Source organism: Acanthisitta chloris, unplaced genomic scaffold, assembly GCF_000695815.1.
Source record: "Acanthisitta chloris isolate BGI_N310 unplaced genomic scaffold, ASM69581v1 scaffold1384, whole genome shotgun sequence".
In the NCBI taxonomy this organism is placed as follows: domain Eukaryota; kingdom Metazoa; phylum Chordata; class Aves; order Passeriformes; family Acanthisittidae; genus Acanthisitta; species Acanthisitta chloris.
The window spans coordinates 1-12,570 of record NW_008669628.1 but is presented as its reverse complement, the minus strand read 5'-3'; the positions used below and the strand labels follow the sequence as shown (position 1 = coordinate 12,570).

The following is a 12,570-nucleotide window of genomic DNA, read 5'->3' as shown; positions in this document are numbered from 1 at the left end:
GGAATGGAAACTCCAGCGTGATCGTCCGTTTTCGGCTCCGCTTCGCCCCGCAGGACTCCCAGGCCCTGAGCTCCACCTTGGAGGAGGAAGCTCTCAGACATGGGCTGGCAGCTGCCCTGCCCCATCAGGGGCTCTCCCTGGCTGACTATGGGACCATCTCCTCAGCTTCTCTTACAGGTGAGCTCCTCCTGTGCCTGGGTGCTCTGTGCTGGGGCTGCTGCCACCCAAGGTCACCCAGCAGAGCCACTACCTCTGTCTCAGAGCACACAACTCCCATAGGGCTTTAGCTCGAGACATTCAGCCAAGGCTTTGTGCCCAGAAATGGGAGTCCTGAGTCCCAGCTGCTCCAGACAGCAGCAGAAACCAGCCTGGATCTTGGCTGCTGCCCAACAGATATGTGGGGGGTGCCCAAATCCCTCTCCAACACTAACACTGTCCTGCTGCTCTGCCCTGCAAGAGCAGCTCGAAGGGCCCACGGCAACCACAGAGCCTAAAGCATGAAGTGCAGCCTCTTTGGCTTTTCTTGCAGCACCTGAAACCAGCCCAAGGGCCTGAGGAGGTTAATTGCTGGTTGTCTGGCAGTCCTCAGAGCTGTAGCAATAATTCCAGCTTAGGTAGATGCTTCTCATATTTGACTTACTCTCCAAAGCACCTGACAAGAAATTCTCCTTTCCTTCAATGACTGTTGAGTCACATCTGACCACAGGACTCCAGGTCAGGTGGATTTAAAACAAACATGTGCCTGGGGAGCTCCTCTGAGCTCCCTCAGCCACCACGGGCAGGGTCCCTGCATCTTTCTTCGGGAGCCTTGTGCAGCCCAAATGGAGAGTGCACAAACTCCCCTTGGCTTTAGGCAACAGCCCTGCATAGCTGCAGCTCAGAAATGTGGGAGGCAGCTCACTGCCACAGCTCAGGGAATTTCTCCCTGCACCTGCAGTCACTCCCAGGCTGTAGCAGCTGCTCCTCCCCTGCTCCGTGGTGGAGTGAGTGTCCCCATCAGGGGCTGCTGGCCATGGGGCAAGGCAAGGGATCTCCAGGTGGGAGGAGAAGATGCAGCAAAGCCTGTGGCAGCCCCAGCCTGGGGACAGCACAGCTCCAGGGCTCCTGGCTGGGCTGCCCTAATTCCCACTCCTTCTGCTTTGCCACAGGTCCCAGCAAGGTTTCTTCCCACAGACCTGGGCTGAAATCAGGTAAGAGCCAGGCAGCAGGGAGAGTCACCTGCACTCTGCAGCCTGACCTGAGCCTCCTTCTCTTGCTCCTCAGCAGCCTGGCTGAGGCATTTGGGCCACATCTTGTTCCTAGCCTCATGGCCCAGGGACCTGCACCCTTTTCTCTCTCTACAAGAGGGACAAGAGCTCGACAAGAGCTGCAGCTCTGCTCCCAGCACCATCCTGCAGGGACTCTTGCCCTGCCAGGGAGCAGAGTGACAGGAACACCACAGTCCCAGGGAGCTCCTGAGAGGGCTGCAGAGTGACTCCAGGTTTGCTGACCCCAGGGAGCTGCCCTGGAGATTCACTTGTCACAACACCCAGTGCATGTGGAAAGAAACCCTGAATGCAACAGCCAAACAGGCTGTGCTGATGCCTCTGATGGAAGGGGCTGTGAGTCCCTCTCAGCAGCTCTCCTGGACATGGGGGACAGGCCACAAGCCACTGCTGCAGCCCCTGACAGGTGTGACACCACTGGTACTGAAAGGGACAGAGCAAAACTTTTCAGACCAACAGTAAACACCTGTGCCCTGGAAGTTCTTTAGTCCCACCACCAACTGCAAAGGGTCATGCCAAGACCCATCTTCATACTGGGCTGGCACCATGGCCACATCCCCAGCAGGGAGCAGATCACGAGGCAGTGACTGAGCTCATCAAACGAGTCCGAATGCTTCTCCCCAAATTTTCTTGCTCTAGAAGTTTCAGAGAAGATGCTGTGATGGGTCAGTGCTTTGCAGTGCTCTTTCCAAACCTGCAGGTTAATGCCCCAGGACATCCTGGCACCATCCTGGTGCTTGAGCATGTGCTGGGAGCACACGTGGAGCTGAAGCAGCTTTTCCCTGCTGCCCCCAGATTGTGTGGACCCTGACATTCCCTCTCTGCTCCTTTCCAGACTGTGGGAGCCGCCCTGCCATGCAGACTGCCAGCAGGATAGTGGGAGGCTCAGAGGCATCCCGAGGGGAGTTCCCATGGCAAGTCAGTCTGCGGGAGAACAACGAGCACTACTGCGGCGCCGCGATCCTCACGGAGAAGTGGCTGGTGTCTGCTGCTCACTGCTTCACCGAGTAAGCTCTGCTCACAGAGCCTCAGCCCTCAGCCCTTGCCAAGGGTTGGCACGTCGAGGCAGCACAGTCAGGTGTAGAACACGTCGTATAAGGAAGAGCTGAGGGAGTTGGGTTTGTTTAGCCTTCAGAAGAGGCTCAGGGGTGACCCCATGGCTCTACAACTCCCTGACAGGGTTGGAGAGAGGTGGGGGATGTCTGTCCTGCCATGGACTAGGGGGAATGGCCTTGAGCTGAGCCAGGACAGAGTCAGATTGGATGTTAGGAGAAATGTTTTCCCTGTCCTGTTCAGGCACTGGGATATTGCCCAGGGAGGTGGTGGAGTCACCATCCCTGGAGGTGTTTAAGAGGTGTCTGGCTCTGGCACTGGAGTATCTGGTTTAGGAGTTGCAGCAGTGACAGGTTAATGGTTGGACTTGATGATCTTAGAGTTCTCCTCCAACCTTGACGACTCTCTGATCTGCTCAAGCTGCACCACACTGCTCCATCACACCTGGTTTCCTTCCCCAGTCCCTGGGAGCCCCAGAGAGCACAGAGTCCCAGAGCAGATGCCTTGGGTGATGCTGTGGCTGCAGGTCCCCACGGTCCCTGCTGTGTCTCCCTCAGGTTCCAGGACCCAGCCATGTGGGCAGCTTACACGGGCACCACCTCCCTGCGAGGCTCCGAGAGCGGCGCGGTGAAAATGGGCATTGCCCAGATCATCCCCCACCCCCTGTACAACGCCGACACGGCCGACTACGACGTGGCTGTGCTGGAGCTGAAGAGGCCTGTGACCTTCACCAAGTACATCCAGCCCGTGTGCCTGCCAGATGCTGGCCACCACTTCCCCACCAGAAAGAAGTGCCTCATCTCGGGCTGGGGCTACCTCAAGGAGGATTTCTGTAAGCAGAGCAGATGTGGTGGGGTGTGAGTGGGGCAGGAGGCACCAGGGAAGGGAACTAGGCCCCACAGGGCTGGGCTGGGCTGGCTATGGGCCACTGGTCCCTGCACTGAGCTCACACTCATGTCTTTCTCGTTCAGTGGTGAAACCTGAGTTCCTGCAGAAAGCCACAGTGGAGCTGCTGGATCAGAACCTGTGCTCCAGCCTCTACAGCCACGTCCTCACAGACAGGATGATGTGTGCTGGCTACCTGGAGGGGAAAGTTGACTCCTGCCAGGTAAGCTTTGCCCGGGGAAGCTGACACACCTTTCTGCAGGAGTCTGTTCCCTCCCAGTGTGCACCAAGCCACACTTCGAGCAGCACATCTGACACTGTGGGCACCCCCAAGGTTTGAGGCCATGCCTTGGACCCAAGCATGGATCAGGCACTGCAGAAGACATAATCAAAGATGTTCTCTAGTGCTTAGGGCCTGTTAAGGGGCTCTTTTGGCTAACTAACTATTGTACTTGCTGAGCTGTAACCAGGGCTGGGCCTATCAAAGTACCAGGGCCAAAATCAAAATCCAGATGGCACTGCCAGTGTCACAGACACCACACATCCATCAGGGACACTCACAGGGCCCCACAATACCAAAGCACTGACCAGGGAACCACAGGCCCAATCAAGCAAACCTGATGCCAAGAGGAGCGTGGGCTCCCTGGGCTGTGAGCCAGCAGGAACATCCATCATCTGCTGGTCAGGGGCTGCCAGGCCTAACCTTCAAGAGCAGCCATTTAACACGTGATTTAAGCAGTAGATTTACCCTAGATTTTATAGAGGATGCTCTTGTGCTCTTCTGGCATATCAAGGGCACCAGGCTGAACAGCAGGACTGTGCCCACACAGAGCAGCCAAACTGGTGTGGGAGGTGCTTTGCTCATCACTAGGTTGGAGCAAACGTGAAGAGAGCTGGGATACAGAGGGACAGAGAGATCCCAGATGGCAGAGGGGTGCTGAGGGTGGGCAGTGCACCCCCAGGGAGAGCTCACCATCTGCCTTCTCTTGCAGGGTGACTCTGGTGGGCCCCTGGTGTGCCAAGAACCATCTGGCAGGTTCTTCCTGGCAGGAATCGTGAGCTGGGGAATTGGATGTGCTGAAGCCAGGAGGCCTGGGGTTTACACACGTGTTACCAAGCTCAGAGATTGGATTTTGGATGCTATTTCTCCCCTCCCCACCTCCATAGCCCACAATGTCCCTCCAGTACACTCCAGTACTACCAGTGACATGGTCAGGGCTGAAGAACTCAACACCAGTCCCAGAACCTCAGCAGCCCCAGGTGCCAGCAAGCCAGTGACTGCAGTGAGACCACAAGGTATGAGGTCCATCCTGGCAGGTCCAAATGTCAGGTTTGTTCTTCACTCCATGGGGTGAGCCACACAACCTCTGCCTAAGTGCTGAGGGCCAAGGCACAAGTGACACTCTCTGGTTGCCCCAGAGCAGCCTGGCAAAGACACTCAGTACTGCACAGTTCCATGAGCTTTTTTGCTTCTGTGACTGACTGTGCACTCCTCAGCCCTAACCTGTCCCTGCTCAGACCTACAGGTTAGAGAGAGCAAAAGCCTCTCCTTGCTTGTCTTGTGTGAGGAGCACTCACAAGTCATGCTTTGGCTTTTGTTCAGAGTGTGGAGGACGACCTGGGTTCTCCAAGCCCAGCAAGATCGTGGGAGGAACAGATGCTTCCAGAGGAGAGATCCCCTGGCAAGTCAGCCTGAAAGAATACTCAAGCCACTTCTGTGGAGCCACCATCATCGGGGACCGCTGGCTGCTGTCAGCAGCTCACTGCTTCAATGAGTAAGAGCCCATCCCTGCCCATGCTGCTGTGCAGAGCTGCCAAACCCACACTGTGGCACTGGGGAGAACAAGAACACAAGTTGGGCATTAGTTTTTGGGTTGACGTGGGGGTTAAAAAAATATCCTAAAACACAAGTTTAGAAAAATCAAAATCTCCAAATCCATAAAGACCTAGTGAATATAGAGACACCATCTGAGTGCCAGAACCTCCCTGAGAGCACTAATTTCTGGAGGTGAGGAGAGGATGGAGAGGATTGTTACTACCTGTTTCCTTGCTCTTCAGGAGACATCCCACAGGGACCACTGATGGAAACAGTTCCCTGGGCCTGACTGAGCAGGGTGGCTGTGCTGTGTGCTGTCTGCAGGCTCAGGGGCAGGACTCATGCCAGGGGATATGTGCAGGCACACGTGTTTAGGAGTGTGTATTTGCAGGACAGACCCAGAGGAGATCGAAGCCTACGTGGGAACAACATCCCTGAACGGCACAGAGGAGGATGCAGTGAAAGTCAATGTGACAAGAGTGATCCTACATCCCCTCTTCAACCCCATGATGCTGGACTTTGATGTGGCTGTGCTCGAGCTGGCAACACCTCTCACCTTCAACAAATACATCCAGCCTGTGTGCCTCCCACCTGCTGAGCAGAACTTTCCTGTGGGCAAGAAGTGCCTCATTTCTGGCTGGGGGGACCTCCAGGAGGGCAATGGTAAGCAGTGGTGTGTGACCTGTGACACCCTGAGCAGCACAGCCTGTGCCACGGTGACCCACAGTGCTGGGAGTGGGCAGGGACTGATAGAAACACAGGACTCAGCAAGAAAAAAGGGGGGGTGGGCTCTTCTCTCAGGCAACCAGCAGCAGGACAAGAGGGCACAGACTCAAGCTCTGCCAGGTGAGGGTTAGGTTGGATATTAGGAAGAGATTTTTTACAGAGAGAGTGCTCAGGCATTGGAATGTGCTGCCCAGGGAGGTGGTGGATTCACCATCCCTGGAGGTTTTTAAGCTGAGACTGGATGTGGCACTTAGTGCCATGGTCTGGTGACCACAGTAGGGTTGGACTCGATGATCTTTGAGGCCTCTTCCAACCTGGTTGATTCTCTGATTCTATGACACAGAACACTGCCTTAAACTGCAGTTATTTAGGAGTCACCAGCACACAGGAAAATGGAGAGAGCAGCTTGGTGGGAACCAGGACTGTTCCTGTTGAGATTTGAGCCTGTTTTCCCAATATGTGCTGGGGCATTCCAAAAGCTGTTGGTTCCCACTCCTCTCTGCTGCACTCACTAATCCCATGGTTTTCATGCAGGCACCAAGCCTGAGACCCTGCAGAAAGCCTCTGTGGCCATCATAGACCAGAACACCTGTGACTTCCTCTACAACTTCTCCCTCACCGACAGAATGATCTGTGCTGGATTCCTGGAGGGGATGGTAGACTCCTGCCAGGTAAGAGTGTGGGATTTCTTGGCTCCTCTGTGGATTGTTCCAGAAAATTGGGCTAGGCTACCTCTGCCTCAGCACATCCCTGTGAACTATTTCCTGAGCTGCTGTGGCCAAGCTGTGTGATTCACATGTACCTTAGCACAACACCCAATCCCACTGCCTTGGATCTTAAAGCTCCACCAAGTTGTGCATGACTTAACCCAACATCCCAGCACTCTGGCCAGATGAAGCAGGTCTCTGGTGGCAGTGAGACCCTGGCAGTTGGTGGTGGCTGTGGAAAGGTGCTGACAGGAGCTAGGAATGCTCATGGCAAATGCCACCTGTGTGTGTGCAGCCAGGTTGAGCCAGCGACCCTAGTTTCAGCCTGATGCCTCACACACACACTGCACAGCAGCAGACAGACCCACAGGGCTGCAGAAAGCCTGGGGGTAGCTAAGTCCTGGTGTGGCTGAGGGGCAGGTCCATGTAGACCTGTCTGGGGGAGATTGGACTGAGCAGCCATTGCCTTGCTTCTTCCACAGGGAGACTCAGGTGGGCCCTTGGCCTGTGAGGTGACTCCAGGAGTGTTCTACCTGGCTGGCATTGTGAGCTGGGGCATTGGCTGTGCCCAGGCTATGAACCCTGGTGTGTACTCCAGAGTCACCAAACTCACAGACTGGATCCTGGACACTATCTCCCAGTTGCCCAGTCCTGGCACAGGCATCCCTTCCAGTTCAGCCACCACGAGAACATCCACCACAGCCACCACCCAGCCCAGCACAACAACTGCAAGTCCAGTCAGGAAAACCACGGTGGGAATGAACACAACCATGAGTGAAACCTCCACAGCTCTGAGAACAACTGAGCCTCCCAAGCCCCCCCATGCCCCAGGTAAAGCTGACAGATGTACTGACATGGTGGTAGGAGAACTCCATCCCAGCACAGAGGGTGCTGAGCAGACCATGGGTTATTGCCTTCCAGTGGTGCCTTGTACCAGCTCCACCTTCTCGTGCTCCAGCAAGGTGTGTATTGGGAAAGAGAACCCTGAGTGTGATGGTGTTGTGGACTGCAGCAACGGCTTCGACGAGCACGACTGTGGTGAGTCCTGCTCTGCATCACCCAGACAGTGCCACCCACCACATTCCCATGGGCTGTCCTGGGCCCCACGCTGGACACTGCAGGGCTGGGCCAACCCACTGTGGTCCAGGTCCTACCTGCTGTGCCAGAGCCTAAACCAAGATAAAGCTGGATGAGCCTTCCTTGACCTTTCAAAGCAGGGTCTAAATTTTCTGCCAGAAAAATGTGGCTTCTTTCCCTCTGCTACAAACAGAACCATTTCCCAGCTCATCAGCCCTCTGGCCAGTCAGTCTAGTAGCACAAGATGGCAAGACAGCTCTGCACAAAGTAGCAGCCCAGAAAATGTCTTGTCATCCCTGGACTGTACATTCCTAGCTGTGGGACAACTCAGCCAGTCCAGCCAAACGTTCCCTTCTCACAAAGCTCATCCCTGGAGGGTGTGATCTGTGACAAGATCACTGTTAGGTTGTTCAGGCACTGGAATAGGTTTGTCCAGGGAGGTGGTGGAGTCACTATCCCTGGAAGTGTTTGAGGCATCTGGATTTGGAGCTGGAAGACATGGTTTAGGGTTTAGGGATTACAGCAGTGACAGGTTAATGGTTGGACTCGATCTCCTCCAACCTTGATGACTCTAACAAGTTCCCAAACCATACCCTGCGTGCCAGACATACTCCTTGGCTCAGCTGAGTGGACTCCATCACATCCTACACGGGATATGCCCTGTGCATGAGATGTGCCCTGTGCATGTCCCCTAGGAAGGCTGTCCCACGGCACAGGCTGAGGAAGGCAGGCAGATTCCTTTCACTTATGGTCACTTAAACCCGTGGTGCTTCTCCCTCTGTCCCAGACTGTGGCTCCACAGCTGCTCTGGCCTCCAGCAAGATCGTGGGAGGCAGCAGTGCATCTCGAGGAGAATGGCCCTGGCAGGTCAGCCTGTGGCTGCGGCGGAAGGAGCACAAGTGTGGGGCTGTCCTCATCGCCGACCGCTGGCTGCTCTCTGCAGCTCACTGCTTCGACATGTAAGTCTCAGCTGGGCTACTGAAGCCACCTGGCTCTTGGCCTCGGCCCCACCAGCCCACCTGCCCTTCCCCTCCATCACATTTGGCATCCTCGGCCGGGATGCTGTGCCCCAGGGGACACACACACTCCCTGTGCCCCAGGGGACACACACACTCCCTGCCACAGATGTGCCCCTGCAGGTAAGCGTGAAGAGGAAGGAGTGGAGCAAGGCCTGGGATGCCCAGTGTGCTGGACACAGGGCTCTTGGCCTCCCCAGGTGTGGCCAGAGCACATCCCAGCCCCACCAGTGGAGGTCTGGCCCTCCCGGTGAGGCCATGCCCCTAACAGCCAGGTTTGCTGTCTTTCTGCAGTTACAGTGACCCCAAAATGTGGGTGGCCTTTCTAGGAACCCCCTTCCTGAGTGGCACGGATGGCAAGATGGAGAAGATATTCCGTATCTACAAGCATCCCTTCTACAACGTGTACAGCCTGGACTACGACGTGGCACTGCTGGAGCTCAGCACACCCATCAGGTTCACCAGCACCATCAGGCCCATATGTCTCCCAGCCAGCACACACGTCTTCCATGAAGGGGCCAGATGCTTCATCACAGGCTGGGGCTCCACAAAGGAAGGAGGTACTGCCTGGTAGGGCCCTGTCACACCCGTGATGGCCAAGCTCAGTGCCACTCACCCTGTAAGCCACCAGTTCCCACATCACTGCTCCAAGCACTCCCCGTGCCAGGCTGGACCCTGCAGGAGATACCAAGCTGGGCAAGGCCTGGTGTCACCACCATCTCCTCCCCAGCTGCCAGGCACTGTACTTTGGTCACACCTCTGCCCTCCTGCAGCCTCCCCAAGCTCTCAGGCACTGTGCTCCCCATCACACAGCAGCTGCTCCAGCCATGCTCCCGCAGCGCAAACACCACCCTGGTACCATTTGTCAGCACTGCTGCCTGACACACTACATGTCCCAGGGACCTTCCTGTGCTTGCTCTGCTGGGGAGGATCCAGGCCTGGCTCACTTGCCCAGAGCAGGTCTCTTCCCCCTGGCAGCAAGTGAGGCCACAGGGTCTAACCTACGTGTGCTCTGCACCAGCTAACAGCAAGACTTGTCTCCTCAGGTACCATGGCAAAGCACCTGCAAAAAGCAGCAGTGAATGTGATTGGAGACCAGGCCTGCAAAAAGTTCTACCCTGTGCAGATCAGCAGCAGGATGGTGTGTGCTGGCTTCCCTCAGGGCACCGTCGACAGCTGCTCAGTGAGTGTGGGACCAGCAAACTGTGGCTGAGGGTCACAGCAAACTGTTCCCCCAGGAGGGTCCTGCTCTGCCTCCCCTAGCTCAGCTGTCTGTCCATCCATCACCTAAAGGCTGTTGCCTTTATCCGTGTCCATCCTGCAAGCACCTCGTGCTGCTTGTCCCACACACCAGGTCAGGGAAAAGCACACAGAGAGACCTCAGGGATAGCATGGAGCCTGTTCCATGACCCTGCTGTACCTCCAAACACACTCCTGCATGTTCCAGAACCCCAACCTCAGACTGTGCATGCAGGTGCAGCCCTGAGCAGTCCTCAGCTTGGCCTGGGGCTCCTGGAGAGGGGAGAACAGGTCATGTCCACGTCCCAGAGAGAAGGAACATCTCACAGCTGGGGAGCTGCAGTGCCTCTGGCTTGACACTGGACCCTTCTGCTCTCTCTGCAGGGTGATGCAGGTGGACCCCTGGCGTGTAAAGAACCCTCAGGGAAGTGGTTTCTGGCAGGAATCACAAGCTGGGGCTATGGCTGTGCCAGGCCATACTTCCCTGGTGTCTACACCAAAGTCACAGCTGTCCAGGGCTGGATTGTGCAGAACCTCAAGCTCTGAAGCTGCATTTCACCACTCAGGGAAGGCTGTGGACGAGGAGTGACAGAGGAGGCACTAACCCCTCAGCTGTGGTACTTTTTCTGATGCTGCAAAGGGGTGAAGATGGCCTTGCAGGTACTAAGCAAATGCCAATGTGTGTGACCTGCTGGGTGTGCCACCAGGGCATTTGGTAACTGCTTTGCATAGAAAAGTACAAATTTTAGCCATTTTCTATAAATAAATGAGGCCTGTCCCATCCTAAGACTTGGCCAAACATCCTAAGCATTAATCCTGATCTTTTTGTTGAAGAGGTGCCTGAAACATCTGCCAGAGGCTCACTGAGTCTGGCTGACCTTTGCCTGTGAACTGCCATTCCAAAGCCAAGCCAAGAGACCAGTGAACTTCACCCCAGCCCAGAGTTCTGCCCCTGCAGAAGCCTCAGACCTTACCACACCGATGTTGTGCTGTGCAGTGGCTTGGGGAAGGGTTTGCTGCTGCTGCCACTCAGTGTGTGGGACTGGAGAGCTCAGTGGTGACCTCCTGCCTCACCATTCGGCCCCAAGAGAAGACAGGACTAGAACACTTGGGAGTTCAGACTGCACAGGCCCTCACCTGTACTAGAGCACCAGGACAGGCTTCCCACACACCCTCCAGCTCCTTTTGCCTAAGGGAACAGGTGATTAAACTGACAAAGACTAAGACATGGCCACACTGTTCTGGTTAAGGCAGGAGGGAAAAACTCAAAGTGCTGAGATAGTGGCACAAGTATACAAGTTTGGTTGTTGTGGTTAGCACAAGGCATGGAGACACCTTTGTTCACAAAAGAAAAGCAGCTGCAGAGCTCATGTGCTGAGCCTAGAAACCTCCCCAGAGATTCAGCCACCAGAACTGAACAGCTGCTCATACCCCAAACCCCTTCCTCAGTTTTGGTGTTTAAGCTCTGCATCTGAGCATAGCAAGAGGTCTCTCCTGTCCCAGCTGGCACTGAGATCCACCACCTTCCCAACCAGAGCACCAGCAAGGTGGGAGACCCTCAGGCATTCAGATCCATGGCTGGAATACCTGTGGGCTGCTCCCAGCACTGCAGTGCTACACACACAGTGCCACAGAAATCACACAGCCATAAAGGAAAGCAAAAAGGCCCCTAAGCCAACACAGCTGAAAGCACTTTATTTTCAAGGAGTCATTCTGTGCCATCTGGAAGGGAAACTCCAGTTTGAGTATGTTCAAACACCCAGTGATCTCCTCATAGTTCACCTTGTGTGAGAGCACTTTAGTCCCTTCAGAGAAACCACCATACTGGAGATTAAATGAGATCAGGTTCTCTCACATCCCTCTCAATGTCCTAGCAGATATGGAGACATCACCCAGTGTGTGTCTCTGTGCCCCAGCACACTGTGCCATCCCTCACAAAATACAGAACAGCTTCAAAGGAAGAGATCTCAAAACATCTCTCCACGGGGTCATGGGCACTGTTAATCTCCAACAACTCTCCTCCTCCAGCTGCTGCACACACTGCTGAGAGCACAGCACAAACCCACCCTGCCAGGAGAGGTGTGTGAGCTGAGCCCCAGCACAAAGCCACGTCCTCTGCTGCAGACCTGCTCTCCCCTCAAAAAAACACCTGCAGAAGATTGATGTGAGCTGAGCCCCAGCACAAAGCCACATCCTCTACTGCAGACCTGCTCCTCCCTCAAAAAAACACCTGCAGAAGGTTGGTTTGAGGTAGAAATGCCTGTGCCAGAGCCCAGCCAGAAGTCACAGAGCATCACAGCCACACAAGGTGCTTTATTCTACACAGAAATAAAGTACTACCCAACGCTGTTCCCAACCCAGCTGTGCTTGCACCACACTCTGCCAGGCTGTTGGAGCCTCAGCTTCTGTGCTGGGGCAGAGCCAGAGCCTGCAATGCCCAAAGTGAGCCCCACACACAACTCTAGGGGCACGAGGGAAGCAAGAACCAAAGTGGCACATGGAGCAGCTTTTCCACTGATGAGAAGGGATGGAGTAACTACCTGCTGGCTGGCTCCGTGCTGGAATCCTGGCCAAGGGCACTCTCAGCAGGGATTTACCGACAGCCTCGGCCAGTCTGGAGCGCTGGGAAGGGCAGGAGGTGGCAAACTCCCTGCTGGGGCCGGTGGTAATAAAAGCCACTGGATGCGAAAGGTTGAGCGAGGGTTTATTGCCGCGTGGGGCAGGGAGCGCCGCGGCTCGTCCCTCCCGTCACATGTTGGCTCTCTCCCGCTGCAGCCGCGAGTTGT

General features: G+C 55.5%; 1 protein-coding gene across 1 annotated transcript in view; it reads left to right on the top strand.

Moving 5' to 3' along the window:
• The window catches only part of LOC103800968 (transmembrane protease serine 9-like), a gene marked incomplete at its 5' end in the record, with an annotated part of 13,283 nt that extends 2,716 nt beyond the window's left edge, over positions 1-10,567 (top strand). The window contains 18 exon segments of the mRNA XM_009073363.1: positions 1-177; positions 1,149-1,190; positions 1,496-1,507; positions 1,510-1,542; positions 1,545-1,603; positions 2,100-2,272; positions 2,876-3,150; positions 3,290-3,426; positions 4,196-4,499; positions 4,807-4,978; positions 5,411-5,682; positions 6,280-6,416; positions 6,935-7,283; positions 7,374-7,490; positions 8,317-8,488; positions 8,840-9,105; positions 9,592-9,728; positions 10,169-10,567. The exon segment at positions 1-177 is cut by the window's left edge and continues 4 nt beyond it. Of these exon segments, the coding sequence (XP_009071611.1) occupies positions 1-177; positions 1,149-1,190; positions 1,496-1,507; positions 1,510-1,542; positions 1,545-1,603; positions 2,100-2,272; positions 2,876-3,150; positions 3,290-3,426; positions 4,196-4,499; positions 4,807-4,978; positions 5,411-5,682; positions 6,280-6,416; positions 6,935-7,283; positions 7,374-7,490; positions 8,317-8,488; positions 8,840-9,105; positions 9,592-9,728; positions 10,169-10,330 (2,996 nt within the window).
• Positions 10,568-12,570: the final 2,003 nt, after the last annotated feature.